The sequence below is a fragment of the Rhinoderma darwinii genome, chromosome 1, assembly GCF_050947455.1.
Source record: "Rhinoderma darwinii isolate aRhiDar2 chromosome 1, aRhiDar2.hap1, whole genome shotgun sequence".
In the NCBI taxonomy this organism is placed as follows: Eukaryota; Metazoa; Chordata; class Amphibia; order Anura; family Rhinodermatidae; genus Rhinoderma; species Rhinoderma darwinii.
Window position 1 is genome coordinate 491307955 of NC_134687.1, and position 20730 is coordinate 491328684.

Here is a 20730-nt window from a genome sequence, read left to right on the forward strand (position 1 = left end):
CGGGTACACTATGTGTCACTATGACAGCCTGTGTCATAGTGAAGCAGTATGATGTATTCGCATACAAGAGTATGCTAAAACATTCAAATTAAAAAATAAAGTTATACCTTAATGGGATTAAAAAAAAGTAACAAAAAAAATAAATAAAAATGTCCAAAACAAAGTCATTATTTTGCAGAAAATATATTTTATTGCCCCTACACGAAATAAAAACAAAAAACCTACACATATTCGGTATCTACTCGACCATAAAAACCTGAAGAATTAATCTAACAGGTTAACGTGAACCGTGAACGGGATAAAAAAATAAACAATAAAAACTATGCCGAAAATCACTTTTTCTTATATTCACGGCGTAAAAATAATTTTTTTCTACCTCCAAAGTATGAAAAAAATAATACAATTTCTCCCGCATAAAACAAGACCTCATATGGCCAGGTCAATGAAAAAATAAATGTAGCTGGTTATTAACCCCTTCCTGACATCCGCCGTATATATGCCAGTACAGTTACGTCGCAGTGATGGTGCGGGCTCAGAAGCAGAGCCGGCACCATCACCGCGGGGTGACAGCTGTATTATACAGCTGGCACCCTCCTGTAACTGCCAGGACCGGAGCTATTCTACGATCCAGCTGATTAACCCCTCAGATGCTGCGCTCAATAGACGCAATCGCTGGGTTGCTGTGGCAATCGGACGCCAGAAAATGGCGTCCGAGTCTGCCTTGTACGGGAGCCGATGAGGACCCGCCTGCGGCGAGTCATCATAGGCTTGCTGTCAGTGAATAACTGACAGCGCTAATACACTGCACTACGTATGTCGTGCAGTGTATTAGAGTAGCGATCGGGGCATCAGGCCCTCAAGTTCCCTAGTGGGACAAGTCAAAAAAGTAAAAAAAAGTTAATAAAAATGTGGTAAAACAATAAAAACACACACATTTCAAATAAAAATAAAGCTAAACTGACTTTTTTCCCATAGTAAGTCTTTTATTATGGGAAAAACCGTAAAAATTAAAAAAAACTATACATAATTGGTATCGCTGCGTCCGTAATGACCCAAACTCCAAAACTATTATGTAATTTATCCCGCACCGTGAACACCGTAAAAAAAAAAAACATGAAAAACAACGCCAGAATCTTTGTTTTTAGGACACATCTCCTTCCAAAAAATGCTATAAAAAGTGATCAAAAAGTCACATTTACTCCAAAATAGTACTAATAAAAATGGCAATCCGTCCCTCAAAAAATAATCCCTGACACCGCTTTGTGCACGCAAAAATAAAAAAGTTATGGGTCTTAGAATATGGCGACACAGAAAACAAATGATTTTATAAAAAAAGTGATTTTATTGTGCAAAAGCTGCAATACATAAAAAAAACTATATAAATTTGGTATCGCCGTAATCGTATGGACCCGCAGAATAAAGCTAACATGTAATTTAGGGCGCACTGTGGATGCCGATAAAAAACCCAATAAAAAACGATTCCAGAATTGCTTGTTTTTGGTCATTTCTTTTACCAAAAAATGAAATAAAAAGTGATCAAAAAGTCGTATGTGTTCTAAAATGGTACCAATAACATCTACAGCCCATCTAGCAAAAAACAAGCCCGCACACCGCTCAATCAACTGAAAAATAACAAAGTTATGGCACTAGTAATGCGGTGATGAAAAAACATCTCAATGCGCAGGCCGGAGGGGAACATTCCTGCAGTTTCAGGGCCCTAGTATTTAGGAACTAGGAAAGGGAATGGACATAGCACATCCGCTGGAAGCGAGGGTGCCCGTATTATACCAGCGCAAAACTTTCCCAGCAATATTTTCCAAACTACGAAGGAGAAAAAGTCCCCAAAAGGTGCAGAGCGTTACAGAAGGTGGATAAGAAAGAAAACCGTTTATCAGTGTGACACCGGCCTGTGCATAACGGATCGCTTCACATCGTAACACACATCTATGGAGAATTGTATTATTTACCCCATTATTATATCCTCTTATTATGCCCTGATGTACTCCGCACAGATTACATATACCCCTGATATACTCCGCACAGATTACATATGCCACCACATTATAAACTGAAATACCAGCAAAACCCCAAACAGAAAAACTACCAAGCAAAATCCATGCTCAAAATGGCGGTCTTTCCCTTCTTAGCCCTACAGTGTGCCCAAACAGCAATTTATGTCCACAAGTATGGAATTACCATACCCGGGAGAACCCGCTTAACAATTTATGGGGTAAGATTCTCCAGGGGCACAACATATTGTGCGGTGAATGGGCAGATCAGTGGAAAAATTGCAATTTTCACTTTGCACCATCCACTGCGTATTCATTTCTGAAAAACACCTGTGGAGTCTAAATTCTCACTACACCCCTTGATAAATGCCTTTAGGGGTGTAGTTTCTAAAACTAGTTTTGCAAATGCAACATGGCGTCCGCAAACCATTCCAGCAAAATCGACGATAAAGATAAATACCGCTCCTTTTCTTCTGAATGCTCCCATATATGTAAACAGCTGATTATAACCACATATGGGGTGTTACCGTACTCGGGAGAAATTTCTTTACAAATGTTGGGGTGCTTTTTCTTCTCTATTCCTTGTAAAAATGAAAAATGTTGATCTAAAACTACATCTTGTTGGAAAGAAAAATTATTTTTCATTTTCATGGCTTAATTCTAATTAATTAAGCAAAAAACCTTTTGGGATCAAAATTTTCACTATACCCCTAGATGATTCCTCAGGGGGTGCAGTTTCCCAAATGGAGTCACTTTTGGGGTGTTTCCACTGTATTAGTACTACAGGGGTTCAGCAAATGTGACATGGCGCCCAGAAACCATTCCAAAATCCAAATGGTGCTAGTTCCATTCTGAGCCCTACCGTGTGTCCAAACAGATGTTTGTGACCACATGTGGGGTATTGTTTTACCCGGGAGAAGTTGCTTTACAAATTTTATGGTGCTTTTTCTCCTTCAGTCCTTGTGGAAATGAAAAAAAAAAATACCTAAACCTACATTTTCTTTGAAAAAATGTAGATTTTAATTTTTACGGCCTACTTCCAATAAGTTCTGTAAAACACCTGTGGGGTCAAACTGCTCACTGTTCCCCTAGATAATTTCCTCATGGGGTGTAGTTTCCAAAATGGGGTCACTTGTTGGGGGTTTCCACTGTTTTGTCCCCTCAGGGGCTTTGTAAATGCAACATGGCCTCTGCAAACCTTTCCTGCTAAACTTGAGCTCCAAGAGCCAAATGGCGCTCTTTCCATTCTAAGCCCTGCCGTGTGTCCAAACAACCGTTTATTACCACATGTGGGGTATTGTTTTACTCGGGAGAAATTGCTCTACAAATATTGTGGTGCTTTTTCTACTTTAGTTCTTTTGGAAATAAAAAAAAAATAAGCTAAACCTACATTTTATTTGAAAAAATGTAGATTTTCATTTTCATGGCCTAGTTCCAAAAATGTTTGCAAAAAAACTGGTGGGTCAAAATGCTTGCTACACCCCTAGATAAATTCCTCGAGGGGTGTAGTTTCCCAAATGGGGTCACTTTTGGGGGGTTTCCACTGTTTTAGTTCCACAAGACCTGTTCAAAGCTGACATGCTGCCTAAAATATGAGTTGCATTTCTTGGGTAAAACCTTCTGTGGTACAAAAAAAATGGATTCAAAATGAATTTCTGGAAAAAAATAATGAACTTTGTAAATTTCACCTCTACTTTGCCTTAATTCCTGTGCAATGTCTAAAGGGTTAAGAAACGTTCTAAATGCTGTTATGAATACTTTGAGGGGTGCAGTTTTTAAAATGGGGTGACTTATTGGGGGTTTCTAATATCTAAGGACCTCAAAGCCACTTCACAACTGAACTGGCCCCTGTAAAAATAGCATTTTGAAATTTTCTTGAAAATGTGAGAAATTGCTGCTAAAGTTCTAAGCCTTGTAACGTCCTAGAAAAATAAAATGATGTTCAAAAAACGATGCCAATCTAAAGTAGACATATGGGGGATGTTAGTTAGCAACTATTTTTGTGTGGTATAACTGCCTGTCTTACAAGCAGATACATTTAAATTGAGAAAAATGCTCATTTTTGCAATTTTTCGCAAAATTTGGGTGTTTTTCACAATTAAATACTGAATGTATCGGGCAAATTTTGCCAGTAACATAAAGTCCAATGTGTCACGAGAAAACAATCTCAGAATCGCTTGGATAGGTGAAAGCATTCCGGAGTTATTACCACATAAAGTGAAACATGTCAGATTTGTAAAATGAGGTTCTGTCAGGAAGGTCAAAAGTGGCCAAAGAGGGAAGGGGTTAAGACCTTTTTTAGGACTGGTCATTAAGGGGTTAAAAGTAAGGGAAAAAAAAATATGTGAACAACAATATAAAAAAACTTGATTGGTATTGCCTCATTCGTGAAAGTCTGAACTAATAAAAAGAGAACGTTATTTATCTTGCATGGTGAACGTTGTAAGAAAAATCCCAGAATTTCTGATTTTTGGTCACCTTGCCTGCCCAAAAAAAGTTGAAACTACCCCAAAATGGTACCAATAAAAACTTTCGCTCGCATCACAAAAAACAACCACTCTCACAGCTCCTTCGAAAGCACCTGCCTGCCCAGTAGTGAATTATTACTGGCTCCTGGATGAGCAAAGCTAGTAGGTTTTTTTTTTTGTTTGTTTTCAGTATGTTCCGCATACAAACCAATTTGAAGGGATCTCACACTTTCATGAAATAGAGGCCCATTAGCATCAATAGGGATGCAGTGCAGCTTTCTCATATACAGCTCTTCCCAATTTTTACCACCTCACGCTAATTGCACTGCTTGCCCTGTCGCTAACTGCTCTCCTGTATGCAGAAGGGTCCCAAACCTGTCCCCCCAAAACCAGCTTTTAAAGTGGTTTTCCAAGAATCATAAATTATCACATCCACAGAATAGGTGATCAGTTTCTGAATGTTGGCCGTCCCACTTCTGGGACCCCTACCGATCGTGAGAACGGGTGTCCGGAATCCCCCTTTCCTCCTCACTGCTCGACCACAGTGATGAGGATATTGAATGGTCGAGCATGCATGCTGCTGCTCCATTAAAATTCTATGGGAATGACGGAAACAGCTGTGTAGAGCGCTCGGCTGTTTCTGTCATTCTCATAAACTGTGAATGAAGCAGCGGGCGCATACTTGACTGCTGCCCCATTTAAGATCCTCTTCACTGCCTGGGATGAGGGTGCAGTGAGGAGGATTTAGGGGTTCGGGACCCCTCTTCTCAGGATCAGTGGGGATCCCAGAGGTGAAGCCCCCAGTGATAGGTGATAATTTATGATTCTGGGAAAACCCCTTAAAAAAATAACCTACAAGCACTGAGAAAATAGAATCAGGCAAGACGTAAAATTAAAGAAGATTTATGATATTCTTCAAATATACAGGAAAAAGTAGACAACTTACTGAACGGTGCCTGTACAGCTGGTTTTAGTGTACAATCAAAAAACGTGCCTCAAAACAAGCGTTTTTACCATGAATTGCTGTGTTTTTTTATGTGGGCTTTGGTTTTAAATTAGTTTTTAATGCGTTTTCACCCATAAAGACTGTGTAGGCCAAAACTGCACTGTAAAACTGTGTGCCATTTTTGACCGTGCGGCACACTTCCGCTAAATGTACGTGCACCAAGTGGAAATGGTAGTTGTCACATATTATTTTAACTTTATATACAATGGAAAAATACTGATCTTATAATTTTAATTTCTTTCCAGGATGTATCAAGATAAACTGGCCTCATTTAAGAGACAATTGCAACAGCTTCAAGAAGGTGAGAATTGGGATTAACAGATGATTACTTGTATGTCTTTTTTTAATGATTTTTTTTTTATTCTTTATTAATGCAAAAAATAAAATAAATACATATACACAAACATGTCACGTCTTTCATATCTTAATATGGGCGACCTGCCCATTACAGTACAATTACAAATATCTTAAAACAGAACATGCCAAAACATGACAGGAACAAGTACATCCCCATATCCAAACTCCTATAGCATCCTATATCTTCCACACTTTTTCTAATATTGATATATAAAAATTGTATGTCTTTATAGTGCATCATGAATTTCAACTAATTTGCTCTGATAGTTGGTCTATCTCAGGACACTCGAGTAACGTTATAGTGTGTTTATGTGGCTGCACATAGTGATGTAATAAGATCACTATATGCTTTGTAAATGAATGGGGAGAAGTGTATGACGCTGATTAGTCAGCGTCATACACTTCTCTCCACAACGGCCACTTGGTCAAAAAGTAAAAACACCCCCAGTTGTCCATTAAGAAACTCATTAGCATAAAGCTAAAATAGGTCATAGCTCCGTCAAAAATGATCATTTTTCTAAATAAAAAAAACACTTCTGTAATCTACATTACAGTGCCGATCACATTATGTACAATATAGGCCACTTATAATGTGGTGACAGAACCTCTTTAACCCCTTCCCGCTCCTTGACGTACTATTACGTCATGGCAGCTGTATCGTTCGCGCTCCATGCCGTAATAGTACGTCACGGGAGTAACGTCCGTTTCGGCCGTCCTCCCGACACATACAGGAGCTGTGACGCTGCTGTCTTGTTCAGCAGCTGTCACAGCTCCTACAGCGGGGACCGATCGCTGTGTCCCCGCTGATTAACCCCTTAAAAGCCGCGTTCTATAGAGATCGCGGCTTTTTAGGGGTTAAGCTGCCATCGCCGGCCTGCTACGCGACAGCGGCCCGGCGATGGTGACTATGGCAACCGGACACCAAACAATGGCGTCCGGCTATGCCATAGACGGAAGCCTAGTGGGTCCTGACAACGTCAGGACCCACTATGCTTGCTGTCCGTGAGTAGCTGACAGTTCTAATACACTGCACTACGCATGTAGTGCAGTGTATTAGAATAGCGATCAGGGCCTCCTGCCCTCATGTCCCCTAGTGGGACAAAGTAATAAAGTTAAAAAAAAGTTAAAAAAAGATGTGTAAAAATAAGAAAATAAAAGATTTCAAAGTATTAAAAGTAAAAATCCCCCTTTTTACCTTATCAGTCCTTATTAATAAAAATATATAAACAAACAAATAGACTATACATAATTGGTATCGCCGCGTCCGTAACGGCCTAAACTACAAAATTATTTCATTATTTATCCCGCACGGTGAACGCCGTAAAATAAAATAATAATAAACCGTACCAGAATCACAATTCTTTGGTCACTTCACCTCCCAAAAAATTGAATAAAAAGAGATCAAAAAGTCGCATGTACCTAAAAATGGTACTGATCGAAACTACAGTTCGTTACGCAAAAAATAAGTCCTCGCACGGCTTTATTGATTGAAAAATAAAAAAGTTCTGGCTCTTAGAATAAGGTAACACAAAAAGTGAATGATTGTTTACAAAACGTATTTTATTGTGCAAACGCCATAAGACATAAAAAAAAACTATAAACATCTGGTATCGACGTAATCGTATCGCCCCGCAGAATAAAGTGAACATGTCAATTATAGCGCACGGTGAACGCCGTAAAAAAGAAAAAAAACCAATCATACAATTGCTGTTTTTTAGTCACCACGCCACCTAAAAATAGAATAAAAACTGATCAAAAAGCCGCATGCACCCCAAGAAAACTACAATGGATTCCTCAAGGGGTCTAGTTTCCAAATTGGGGTCACTTTTGGGGGGTTCCCAATGTTTTGGCACCACAAGACCTCTTCAAACCGGACATGGTGCCTAATAAAAAAGAGGGCTCAAAATCCACTAAGTGCTCCTTTGCTTCGGAGGCCGGCGCTTCAGTCCATTATCGCACTAGGGCCACATGTGGGATATTTCTCAAAACTACAGAATCTGGGCAATAAGTATTAAGTTGCGTTTCTCTGATAAATCCTTTTGTGTTATAAAAAAAATGGTATAAAGAGGATTTTCTGACAAAAAAAAAATGTAAATTTCACCTCTACTTTGCTCTAAATTTTTGTGAAACACCTAAAGGGTTCATAAACTTTCTAAATGCTGTTGTGAATACTTTGAGGGGTCTAGTTTCTAAAATGGGGTATTTGATAGGGGTTTCTAATATATGGGCCCCTCAAAGCAACTTCAGAACTGAACTGGAACCTAAAAAAATAAATGAATGAGGCAATACTTCGCTTCTTACATTATACTGATAATGAGCCGTGCCCATCCTCAAGATGACCCCAGTTTTGACCGTTTGTATAAACGGAGACCCCTATTAGACCGTTCCAGTGCCCGGTTTTCCCAAGCATTCACCCCCGAGAAGTGTATTTCTATTGATGAGTCCCTGGTACATTTTAAAGGGAGGGTTCAATTCCGCGAGTACCTGCCGGGTAAGAGGGCAAGGTATGGCGTGAAGATGTATAAGCTGTGAGAGTGCATCAGGGTATACCTACAGGTTTAGGATATATGAAGGAAAGGCCACCCCCAAACCAGACTGCATCCTGGACTACAATAGGTACATGGGAGTGATGGACTTGTAAGATCAAGCCCTGAAGCCCTACAGCGCCATGCAGTGTGGTATAAGAAGCTGGCCGGGCACATCATACAGATGGCATTGTACAATGCGTACGTGCTACGTCGATGTGCAGGCCAGACGGGAACTTTCCTGGAATTTCAAGAGGTGATTATCAAGAACCTAATCTTTAGGGACCAAGAAGGGGGGGCTCCCAGTACTTCTGGAAGCGAGCCCACACGCATCGTACCAGGGCAACACTTTCCAGGAGAAGTTCCCCAAACTGGCAAGAAGGGAAAAAGTCAAAAGAGGTGCAAAGTCTGCTATAAGAGGGCGATAATGGATGACACAATATATCAATGTGACACGTGTCCCGAATAACCAGAGCTCTGTATGAAAGTGTTTTAAAATTTATCATACATCCCTTGGTTTATAATTTACCCCAATTTTACTTACCCTGATGCACTCCACACAGCTTATCCCCCCTCGTCTTTCCCCTCTGGGCCCTGCTGTGTGTCCAGGCAGCTGATAACAGCCACATGTAGGGTATTGCCATACCCGGGAGAACCCACATTACAGTTTATGGGGTGTAGGTCTCCGGTCAAAATGCTCACTACGCCTCTAGATGAATGCCTTAAGGGTGTAGTTTTTAAAACGGGGTCACTTCTTGCGGGTTTCAACTGTACTGGTACCTCAGGGGCTTCTGCATACATGACTTCACACTAGAAAATCCCCAGTAGGCCAAATGGTGGTCCTTTCCTTCTGAGCCCTCCCATGGGCCCAAACGGCAGTTTATCACCACAAATGGGGTATTGCCGCACTCAGGACAAATTGGGCAACAAAATGGAGTATTTTAATAAGAATTTTTGAGCTAAAATGACATATTATTGGAAAAAATATATATTTTTTTAATTCCCAGCCCAATTCAAATAAGTTCTGTGAAGAAACTATGGAGTCTAAATGGTCACATTACCCATAAATGAATTCCTTGAGGGGTGTAGTTTCCAAAATGGGGTCACTTCTGGTGGGTTTCCATTGCTTTGATACCTCTGGGGCTCTGCAAATGCGACATGGCACCCGAAAACCAAACCAGCAAAATCTGTACTCCAAAGAACACACAGCGCTCCTTCCCTTCTGAGGCCTCCCATGGGCCCAAACGGCAGTTTATTGCCACAAATGGGGTATTGATGCACTCAGGAGAAATTGGGCAACAAAATTTAGTATTTTGTTCCCTGTGAAAATAAGAAATTTTGGTAAAAAAATTACATCTTATTGGAAAAAATGTCATTTTTTTTAATGTCACAGCCCAATTGAAATAGGTGCTGTGAAAAAACTGTGTGGTCAAAATGCTAACAACAACCATAAATGAATTCCTTGAGGGGTGTAGTTTCCAAAATGGGGTCACTTTTGGTGGGTTTCCATTGCTTTGATACCTCTGAGGCTCTGCAAATGCGACATGGCACCCGAAAACCAATCCAACAAAATCTGGACTCCAACAAACATATAGCGCTCCTTTCCTTCTGAGCCCTCCCATGGGCCCAAACGGCAGTTTATCACCACAAATGGGGTATTGCCACACTAAGGACAAATTGGGCAACAAAATGGGGTATTTTGTTCCCTGTGAAAATAAGAAATTTTGATCACAAATGACATTTTATTGGAAAAAATGACATTTTTTTCATTTCAGAGCCCAATTCAAATACGTGCTGTGAAAAAACTGTGCGGTCAAAATGGTAACAACAACCCTAAATGAATTCCTTGAGGGGTGTAGTTTCCAAAATGGGGTCACTATTGGGGGATTCCTACTGTTTTGACACCTCAACACCTCTTCAAACCTGGCATGCTGCCTAAAATATATTCTAATAAAAAAGAGGACTCAAAATGCACTAGGTGCTTCTTTGCTTCTAGGGCTTGTGTTTTAGTCCACGAGCGCAGTAGGGCCACATGTGGGACATTTCTAAAAACTGCAGAATCTGGACAATACATATTTAGTAGTGTTTCTCTGGTAAAACCTTCTGTGTTACAGAAAAAAAATGAATAAAATTGAAATTCAGCAAGAAAAATTAAATTTGCAAATTTCACCTCCACTTTGCTTTAATTCCTGTGAAATGCCTGAAGGGTTAAAAAACTTTCTAACTGCTGTTTTGAATACTTTGAGGGGTCTAGTTTTTAAAATGGGGTGTTTTATCAGGGTTTCTAATACATAGGCCCCACAAAGCCACTTCAGAACTCAAGAGGTACCTTAAAAAAAAGGCTTTTGAAATTTTCTTAAAAATATGAGAAATTGCTGTTTATGTTCTAAGCCTTGCAACGTCCAAGAAAAATAAAATAATGTTCAAAAAACGATGCCAATCTAAAGTAGACATATGGGAAATGTGAACTAGTAACTATTTTGGGTGGTATAACTGTCTGTTTTACAAGCAGATGCATTTCAATTCTGAAAAATGCTATTTTTTCTAAATTTTCTCTACATTTTGCAATTTTTCACCAATAAACACTGAATATATCGACCAAATTTTACCACGAACATGAAGCCCAATGTGTCACGAGAAAACAATCTCAGAATCGCTTGGGTAGGTTTAAGCATTCCGACGTTATTACCACATAAAGTGAAATATGTCAGATTTGAAAAATGGGCTCTGAGCCTTAAGGCCAAAACTAGGCTGCGTCCTTAAGGGGTTAATCCTTCCTTCTTTGGCCACTTTTGACCTTCAGGACAGAGTCTCATTTTTCAAATCTGACATGTTTCACTTTATGTGGTAATAACTTCAGAATGCTTTTACCTATCCAAGCGATTCTGAGATTGTTTTCTCGTGACACATTGGGCTTTATGTTACTGGCAAAATGTGCTCGATACGTTCAGTATTTAATTGTGAAGAAGACCAAAATTTTGCGAAAAATTGCAAAAATTAGCATTTTCTGAATAAAAATGTATCTGCTTGTAAGACAGATAGTAATACCACACAAAATTGTTGCTAATTAACATCCCCCATATGTCTACTTTAGATTGGCATCGTTTTTTGAACATCCTTTTATTTTTCTAGGATATTACAAGGCTTAGAACATTAGCAGCAATTTCTCACATTTTCAAGAAAATTTCAAAAGGCTATTTTTACAGGGGCCAGTTCAGTTGTGAAGCGGCTTTTAGGGCCTTATATATTAGAAACCCCCAATAAGTCACCCCATTTTAAAAACTTCACCCTTCAAAGTATTCAAAACAGCATTTACAAAGTTTCTTAACCCTTTAGACGTTTCACAGGAATTAAAGCAATGTAGAGGTGAAATTTTCAAATTTTTTTTTTTTCCCAGAAATTCATTTTTAATCTATTTTTTTTGTACAACAAAGTTTTACCAGAGAAACGCAACTCAATATCTATTGCTGAGATTCTGCAGTTTTTAGAAATCTCCCACATGTGGTCCTAGTGTGCTAATGGAATGAAGCACAGGCCTCAAAATCAAAGGAGCGCCTAGAGGATTTTGGGGCCTCCTTTTTATTCTAAAATATTTTAAGCACCATGTCAGGTTTGAAGGGCTCTTGCGGTGCCAAAACAGTGGAAATCCCCCAAAAGTGACCCCATTTTGGAAACTACACCCCTTTCGGAAATTATCTAGGGGTATAGTGAGCATTTTGACCCCGCAGGTCAGCTAATTTTTTATAATTTTCACAAGGACTAAAGGAGAAAAAGCACCGCAACATTTGTAAAGCAATTTCTCCCGAGTAAAACAATACCCCACATGTGGTCATAAACGGCTGTTTGGACAAATGGCAGGGCTCAGGAGGGAAAGAGCGCCATTTGGCTTTTGGAGCTCAAATTTAGCAGGAATGGTTTGCGGAGGGCATGTCACATTTGCAAAGCCCCTGAGGGACCAAAACAGTAAAAATGCCAAAAAAGTTACTCCATTTAGGAAACCACTAAGAATCCATCTAGGGGTGTAGTGAGCATTTTGACCCCGCAGGTGTTTGATAGATTTTATTAGTATTGGGCAGTGAAAATAAAAAAAAATCCTTTTTCTTCAATAAGACGTAGTTTTAGCGCAAAATTTTTCATTTTCTCAACAAATAAAGGAAAAAAAAGAACCCCCAACTCTTGTAAAGCAATTTCTCCCGAGTACAGCAATAGCCCACACGTGGTCATAAACTGCTGTTTGGGCACAGAGTAGGGCTCAGAAGGGAAGGAGCGCCATTTGCTTTTGGCGTACAGATTTTGCTGCATTTGGTTTCTGGGCACTGTCACATTTGCAAAGTCCCTGTGGGACCAAAACAGTGGTTCCCCCCCAGGAAGTGACCCCATTTTGGAAACAACACCCCTCAAGGTATTCACCTAGGGGTGTAGTGAGCATATTAACCCCGCAGGTGTTTTGCAGAAATTGGTGTGCACTCGATGTTGCAGAGTGAAAATTGGATTTTTTCCATAGATATGCCAACATGTGTTGCCCAGCTTGTGCCACCATAACAAGACAGCCCTCTAATTATTATGCTGTGTTTCCCGGTTTTAGAATCACTCTATATGTGGCCCTAATCTTTTGCCTGGACATTCAACCAGGCTCAGGAGTAAAAGAGCACCATGTGAAATTGACGGCTAATTTGGCGATTTACACAGTATTGGTTCACAATTGCAGAGGCTCTGATGTGAAATAATAAAAGAAACACCATTTTGAAAACTGCACCCCTCAAGGCATTTATTAAGGGGTGTAGTGAGCATTTTCACCCCACAGGTCTTTTCCATAAATGATTGCGCTGCGGAAGGTGCAAAGTAAAAATATATTTTTTTCCCTAGATATGCCATTTCAGTGACACATATGTCGTGCCACTGGGGACACACACACCCAAAATTGTTAAAAGGGTTCTCCCGTGTATGGCGATGCCATATATGTGGAAGTAAACAGCTGTTTGGGCACACTGTAGGGTTCAGAAGGGAGGAAGCGCCATTTGGAGCGTGGATTTTGCTTGGTAGTAGTTTTGTTTGGAGACTTACTGGTGTTTCCGTTTATAATGTGGGGCATATGTGAGCCGGGCAGAGTACATCAGGGGCATAGTCAGGTGGTATAATAATAAGGTAAATAAAATAATCCATAGATGTGTGTTACGCTGTGGAGCAATCCCTTCTGCACAGGTCGGTGTTGCACTGATAAATGTCCTTCCTTATCCTCCTATTGGTCCACACTCCGCACATTTGCAGTTTGGGGAATTTAGCTGGGTAGTGTTGTCCTGGTAAAATATAGGTGCCCTCGATTCCAGCAGACATGTTTGGGCCCTACCCTTCCTGGTTCCCTAATTTTAGTTCCTTGATAATTCGCCTCTTGAAACAGAAGTGTTCCTCTCGGGCTGCACAACTGGATATTTTTTTTTCTTAACTTATTGGAGCCTTAACTTATTTAATTTTTTCATAGACTTAGTGGTATGAGGGCTGTTTTTTTTCGGGACGAGCTGTAGTTATTATTGGTACCATTTTGGGGAACATGTGACTTTTTAATCACTTTTTATCCTTTTTTTTTGGGAGGCAAGGTGACAAAAGATTCTGGCATCTTTTTTTAGTTATTTTTATATAGTGTTCACCAAGTTTAATAAATTACATGTTAACTTTATTCTGCGGGTCAGTTTGATTCCGACAATACCTAATTTATAGCACTTTTATATGTTTTACAACTTTTTGCACAATAAAATTACTTTTATAGAGAGAATGTATTTTTTCTGTCGCCATGTTGTGAGAGCCATAACTTTTTAATGTTTTCGTCAATTACGAATCACGAATTATAGTTTTCATAGGTACCATTTTTGGATACATGCGACTTTTTGATCACTTTTTATTTCAATTTTTGGAAGACAAAGTGACCAAAAAAACAGCAATTATGGCAGTATTTTTTATTTTTACGTTCACTGCGCGGGATAAATAACATAAAATTTTTATAGTTCAGGTCATTACGGTCGCAGCGATATCCAATATGTATGCTTTATTATTATTTTCAATAATGACTTGATAAGGGAAAAAGGGGGAGATTGTGTTTTATTTTATTACTTGAAACTTTTATTGTATTTTTTACAACTTTTATTTTTACACTTTTTTTTTTTTTTTACACTTTTCTTTAGTCCCACTAGGGGACTTGAAGATCCAACTGTTTGTTTGATGTTCTAATACATTGCACTACCTATGTAGTGCAATGTATTGGAACTGTCAGTTGTTCACTGACAGCAAGCCGATCAGGCTCCGCCTCCGGTCGGGGTCTAATCGGCTTCCGTAATGGCAGACAGGAGGCCATTGTTAGGCCTCCTGTTGCCATAGTAGCAGTCGCCAGCCTTGGCAGGCTGCCGATCTGCTACAAACCGCTAAGATGCAGCGATTGCATTGGATCGCTGCATCGAAGGGGTTGCTGGCAGGAATCGAAGCTAGCTCCGGTTCCTGCCGATACATCAGGGTGTCCGCTGTAACATACAGCGGACACCTACCGCTGATGACGCGGGCTCAGCTTCTGAGCCGGAATCTGTGCCGGCGCCATCTTGCCGATGGTACCGGAAGCATTTTAGGCCCCACTGCCGAGCGGGGCATAGGAGGCTACCGTTGTTGGCAGACCAGGAGGTAAGTATTAGGCCTCCAATCGCCTTTGCAGCCACCGGAAACCCAGTGATCACGTTGCTGGGGTGCCGGTGGCTAAAAACTCCTCACATGCTGCGATCTCTATTGAACGCAGCATGTGAGGGGTTAATCGGCTGGATCGGGGGCTAGCTCCGTTCCTGGCCGTTACATCAGGGTGCCAGCTGTAACATACAGCTGACACCAGGCGGGGATGGCGCTGGCTCAGCTCCTGAGCTAGCTCCATCTCCTTCACGTACACGTGCGTTAAAACACCAGTTCCCATGACGTAACTGTACGTGATTTTGCAGGAAGGGGTTAAGCTTAGTTTGCAGAAAATTTAAATCCCACAGATGCTCGATTGGATTTAGATCTGGGGAATTTGGAGACCAAGTCAACTCCTTGAACTTTTTGTCATTTTTCTCAAACCATCCCTGAACAATTTTGCAGTGTGGCAGGGCACATTATCTTGCTCACCACTAACAGTAGAGAAAACGGTTAACGTTGAGGGGTGGACTTGGTCTGCAACAATGTTTAATTAGATGGTACATGTCAAAGTAACATCCACATGTATACCAGGTTCAAGGTTACTGAGCAGAACATTGCCTAGAGCATCACATTGCCTCTGCCAGCTTGCCTTTTTCCTGTATTGCATCCTGGTGCCATCTATTGCCCAGGTGAGCAACGCCCTCGGCTATTCACACAAAGTAAAAGACAATTTATACATATATACTGTCCATATATAGACTCCCATCCTCACTTTTTCCCATCCCCCTCCAGCAGCACAGACGCCGTTCGGGAGGGTTGTGAGGAAAAAGTGAGGATGGGAGTCTATATTTGGACGGTATGCATGTATAAATGGCACGTAACGGGAACATTATAACAAAGAACACGTAATTGCACTTTTCCCCCTCCCGGATGGCGTTTGCGCTGCTCTGTTTTCTCCTGCGCATGCCCCATTTGGCATGGAGGTTCTCCTGTCTCCCCTCCCTGTCACTGCTCGTATGACATCTATTTCGCCGCCCTTTTGGCAGTGTCGTATCCACTGTTTGGCCAATCAGTTCACTCCCCTTTTCATGATGCCCTTCCGCCATATTCCCGTTACCGAATGTAGTATGTAGGATTTTTCTACTGCCATTCTTCCAGACTTAGCACTTTGACACTTATTTCACCCAATCTCTGCTGTTTTTGCATCTATTGCTGGTCCCACTTATTACTCACAACTCCTCTTATTGGCCACTCGGTTTGTCCTAATTTGACCATTTCCGGTCCTCAACCATGTTTGCCTCAACCATACCTCAGGTAAAATTGATTAAACCAAATTTTTAGACCTATATATATATATATATATATATATATATATTACCCCATTTCCTCCTTGAGCCAATACCTTTTCCCCCCTGATGAAGCCTGGTGGCGAAACGCGTTGGGTGTAAGTGGGCTCCTGGCACATCGCTACTCTTTACCTCATTCTTTGTTATTTGCTTTATACTTTTTGGTTATGTTGCAATTACTGTCTATCTGTTATGGTGGTTAAATTCAACTGTTTGAAGATCTGTTTCTGTCTTACCATTGCTGACTAACTACAATGTATTATGTCATGGTATAGATGTTTTTGCCAGCAGCCCACTCTTAACTGTCTGGACTCTTTTTACCTTTTTATGCTATTGTTGTGTGTATCTTTTAAAATCATATCTCAATAAAAACTAGTTTATCTAAAATGTTTGGTTATAAAACACTGGATGTTTGCATTGGTGTTCTAGCTAATACTTTGTTGAGCCACGTTTTGCCCATCCCCATATGTTGCAGTGCCCAGCATTGTACGTACATAAATACTGTTTTTGTCTTATGCTCCACTCTCTAATAACGTTTAACATCTGCTTTTCTGGAACAATTCACATATGCAGCGGTATTGTTCGCCTTACCCCACAGACCACGTTGTTCAGTCATGTCTTGTACTAAACACTGGCAGTTGCTGAATAATTTCATCTTTATATACTTCTCAGGGATCGGATATCCGCAATATTGTGTCTAGCAATAATTTCTCATTTCTTTGATGTATAGTGTTATTTCTTTTGGATGTCATGTTTACTTGTTTCACTAAATATAAAGTTGAAATTATTTTCCTAAAGAAAAGTTAGTTGACAGACATCTGGTATATGGAGGAACACTGCAGAATGGTAGCAACACTCTTTTTATTTTTATATTTTTTTTTTAATTTAAGCTAAGGAGATAAAATAATAATAGTATTATTATTTATAAATAAGTGAAAAAGTTTATATAAAAGTATATTGTAAATATTATGTCATGCCTTTTTCTTTGTAGGTACACTGCAAGAGTACCAGAAACGCATGAAAAAATTAGATCAACAGTATAAAGAGAGATTGAGAAATGCTGGTAAGAGCAAGACATTGCATCCTAAAACCTGAAAAATGACAATGGTAAACACCATCTTTTCCATGGTTTTCCCAAGGTTCTGTTACCCACCTCAGGCAATGCGATGCAGTCAAACGTTCTACAAAAATAAACTAGGAAAGAAGATATGAATATGCTCCCCGTTACATTATAAAATATAGGTGTTAAAGGCTATGTAAAACTTTGAAAGTGATTTTTATATATAATACAATCAGTCAGTGTGTTTTGTGCAACTTTCAAATGAGTTTTTATTAAAAATTCTGTTTACTTTTTGAGCTACATCTGCTATATATTCTCTATACAGAGCAGCTGTATCTTTCGCTAAGACCTGAATTCTTCAGTCCCGTGGACCTGGCGGGTTAAGTGTCAGCGGGTTCTAAGTTATGAACTTAGATGTGATTGATAACCGGTGGATCCTGCATGTCAGAGGCTTTCACTGAACCCGTCAGTCCTGTGGTCCTGACGGGTACAGGATTCAGCAAACGATACAGCTGTATCTCAAAAAGTAAAATGAATTTTTAATAAAAACTAATTTTAAAGTTGCACAAAACACACTGCCCGTCATTTGTATTAGCCGTCTACCTAGCCATGTAAGGGCTTTTTTTTTGTTTTACGGGACGAGTTGTAGTTTTTTATGGTACCATTTAATGTACCATATAATATATTGGGAAACTTTTTAAAAATTTATTTTGTGGGGTGGAACGTAAAAAAACAACAATACCTCCATTGTTTTTTGAGTTTATTTTATTTATTTTTTTAATTCGCCATGCGGAAAAATGTTAACTTTATTCTGCGGGTCAATTTGATTGTGGTGATACAAAATGTATACTTTTACTAAATCAAAACAATGTGTTAAAAAAACATTTTTTTAAGTGTTTTCCCACATTCTGAGATCAAAAACCTTTTTTGATGATGGATCTGTGTGAGGGCTTAGTTTTTGCGTGGTGAGCTCTAGTTGTTGTTAATACCATTTTGAGGTACATGCAACTTTCTGATCACTTCCTATTCAATTTTTGGTGGGGGGGATGTAAGGTGATCAAAAGCAATTCGGTTTTCTTTTAACTGCGTTCACTGTGCGGAATAATGTTATATTATAATAGCTCAGACGTTTATGGATGCGACAATACCAATAATGTTTGTTTTTTGTTTACATTACTTTAGGAGAAAAATTTGAAAAGGTCTTTTTTTTTTTTTCTTTTTTTAGTACTTTTTAATATAATTTTTTTTATATCCCAGAAAACTTTTAACTTATTTAAAATTACATTTTTTTTTCTTCCACTACGGGACTCTATTAACTGCAGTTCTAAGCGGTTAAATGGACATAATCTAAGTTATCCTGGCCATTAGAGCAGGGTGTCAGCTGTAATATACAGCTGTCGGAAAGGGGTTAAAAACATTGCAGACCAGAGCTCTTCAAAGTAATGTTAATATCCGAATATGGCCCTGTGCTCATCACTTTTTTTGCCTACGCTAGGAAAAAGCTGCTAACGTATATGTTAAACGTAGGCTGCGACGGATGCATAAAGTAGCTACATCACTTGAGCTCCCCTGGGGTAGCCCCAGTGATGTAACTCGTCAGTTACGTCGCTGGGGCTACCCTAGGGATTCTCCAGTGACGTAGCTTTCCCAGGCTGAGATAGCAGCCAGGGACGCCAGCTGTTCGGAAGGTGCGATAAGGCCACTCTGCGGGTTAGGGGTTCCCTGTGTGGATCCCACAGAGCTGACATTGCCTTACATAACGGGGGCAGGTGGTCTCTGCTGCGTCGAAGCTCTACTAAAACGTTCCATATATGGTCAGTTACGTCACTGGAGCTTCCCAAATATTGCAAATAGTAAAATTATACACTAAGCTCACTACAAGGTCAATAATAAACATATTAAAAAGAAGTAGGCCCAATACTGACCCCTGTAAAACCCCACTGGTAACTGCAACCTAATCTAAGAATGAGCCATTAATAACCACCTGAGCCAGTTGTTAACGTTTTCACTTCGTGTACAACAATTTTATGTGGCACAATATCAGAGATGCATAGCATCCCTAGACTTACCCAGGTCCAGTCTAAAACGTATCTCCTCATAGAAGCTGTCCAGATTAGTTTGACAGTACTGATCCCTCATTAACCCATGTTGATGCCTAGTTATTAGGTTAGTTTTCTTAAGATACTCCAGGATAGCATCCTTTAGAAAAAAATAAATCAAATATTTTACCCACAATAAAGGTCAAACTCATAGGCCTACAGTTTCCAGGTCACTTTTTGACCCCTTTTTGAATATTTACTCCACACTTGAAATGCGCCAGTCCCGTGGAACAGTCCATGTCATAATAGAATCCTTAAATATTAGAAATAAGGGTCTACACAGTACCTAATTCCTGCAAATCTCTGGGGTGTATGCCATCTGGACCCAGTGATTTGTCTATTCAAAGGTGTTATCCCACCACAACAACTTCTCATCAGCGATCAAACACATTTTTTGATGGGACCCCACCAATCAAGAGAACGGGGGTCCAGAGTCCCCTGTATGAACAGAGCGGCAAGTCATGCATGTGCGCTGCCGCTCTTGTTTCTCTATGGCTCACTAGCTACGCTGTCCTCCACACCTATACAGTAATTGTCCTTCCCCATTTCCCTAGTTTAAATACTCCTCCAACCTTCCAGCCATCTTCTCCCCCAAAGCCACTGCACCCTCCTAATTCAGGTGCAGCCCATCCCTACTTTAGTATCTATAGCCAACAGTAAATTCGGGCCAGTTCTCTAAGAAATCAAACCCCTGCTTCCTACAGTAATTCTTTAGCCACTTTTTTACCGCTTTGTCTCTCTGGTGTGGTACAGGTAGTTTTTCTGAAAATACTACATTTGAGGTCCTTGTCCTGAGCTTTACTACCCAAGTCCCTGAAATCATGTTTTAGGACCTTCCATCTTACATGATGCTCTGTATAATTCTAGGTTACACAGGGATAGGCAAGGAACTTTTTCCCTGTTTGGACACATATCTACCTGTCCTTCTACCAATAAACATCGCCTCAGTGTGTTTTTTCATTACCATAATGATTGGTATTTTAGATTTCTTTTTCTTTTTTTTGTCAAGCTTTTTTAACGCATATACATTAAAGGTTACATTTCAGCTGCTTTTCTGTAATATGATTTTCCACCAGCCTGTGCCAATAATCTGTCAACCCGAATACCCGGTAGACAACGCACTGTTCAGTATTCCCGCTCTGTGTAAAAGATTTTCATTTGCGAAATAAAAATGCATTCGAGCATAAAATATTTAGTCGGAATTGAACATTCTTA

The 20730-nt window shown here is 39.9% G+C and overlaps 1 protein-coding gene across 5 annotated transcripts in view; it reads left to right on the forward strand.

Annotated features, from left to right (window-relative positions):
• The window catches only part of SUDS3 (SIN3A corepressor complex component SDS3), a 50445-nt gene that overhangs the window by 9778 nt on the left and 19937 nt on the right, over window positions 1-20730 (forward strand). For all 5 annotated transcript variants that reach the window (XM_075835435.1, XM_075835402.1, XM_075835410.1 and 2 more), the window contains exons 3-4: window positions 5729-5784; window positions 17348-17419. In XM_075835435.1, coding sequence (XP_075691550.1) covers window positions 5729-5784; window positions 17348-17419 — 128 coding nt within the window. The remainder of the gene's footprint in view (window positions 1-5728; window positions 5785-17347; window positions 17420-20730) is intronic.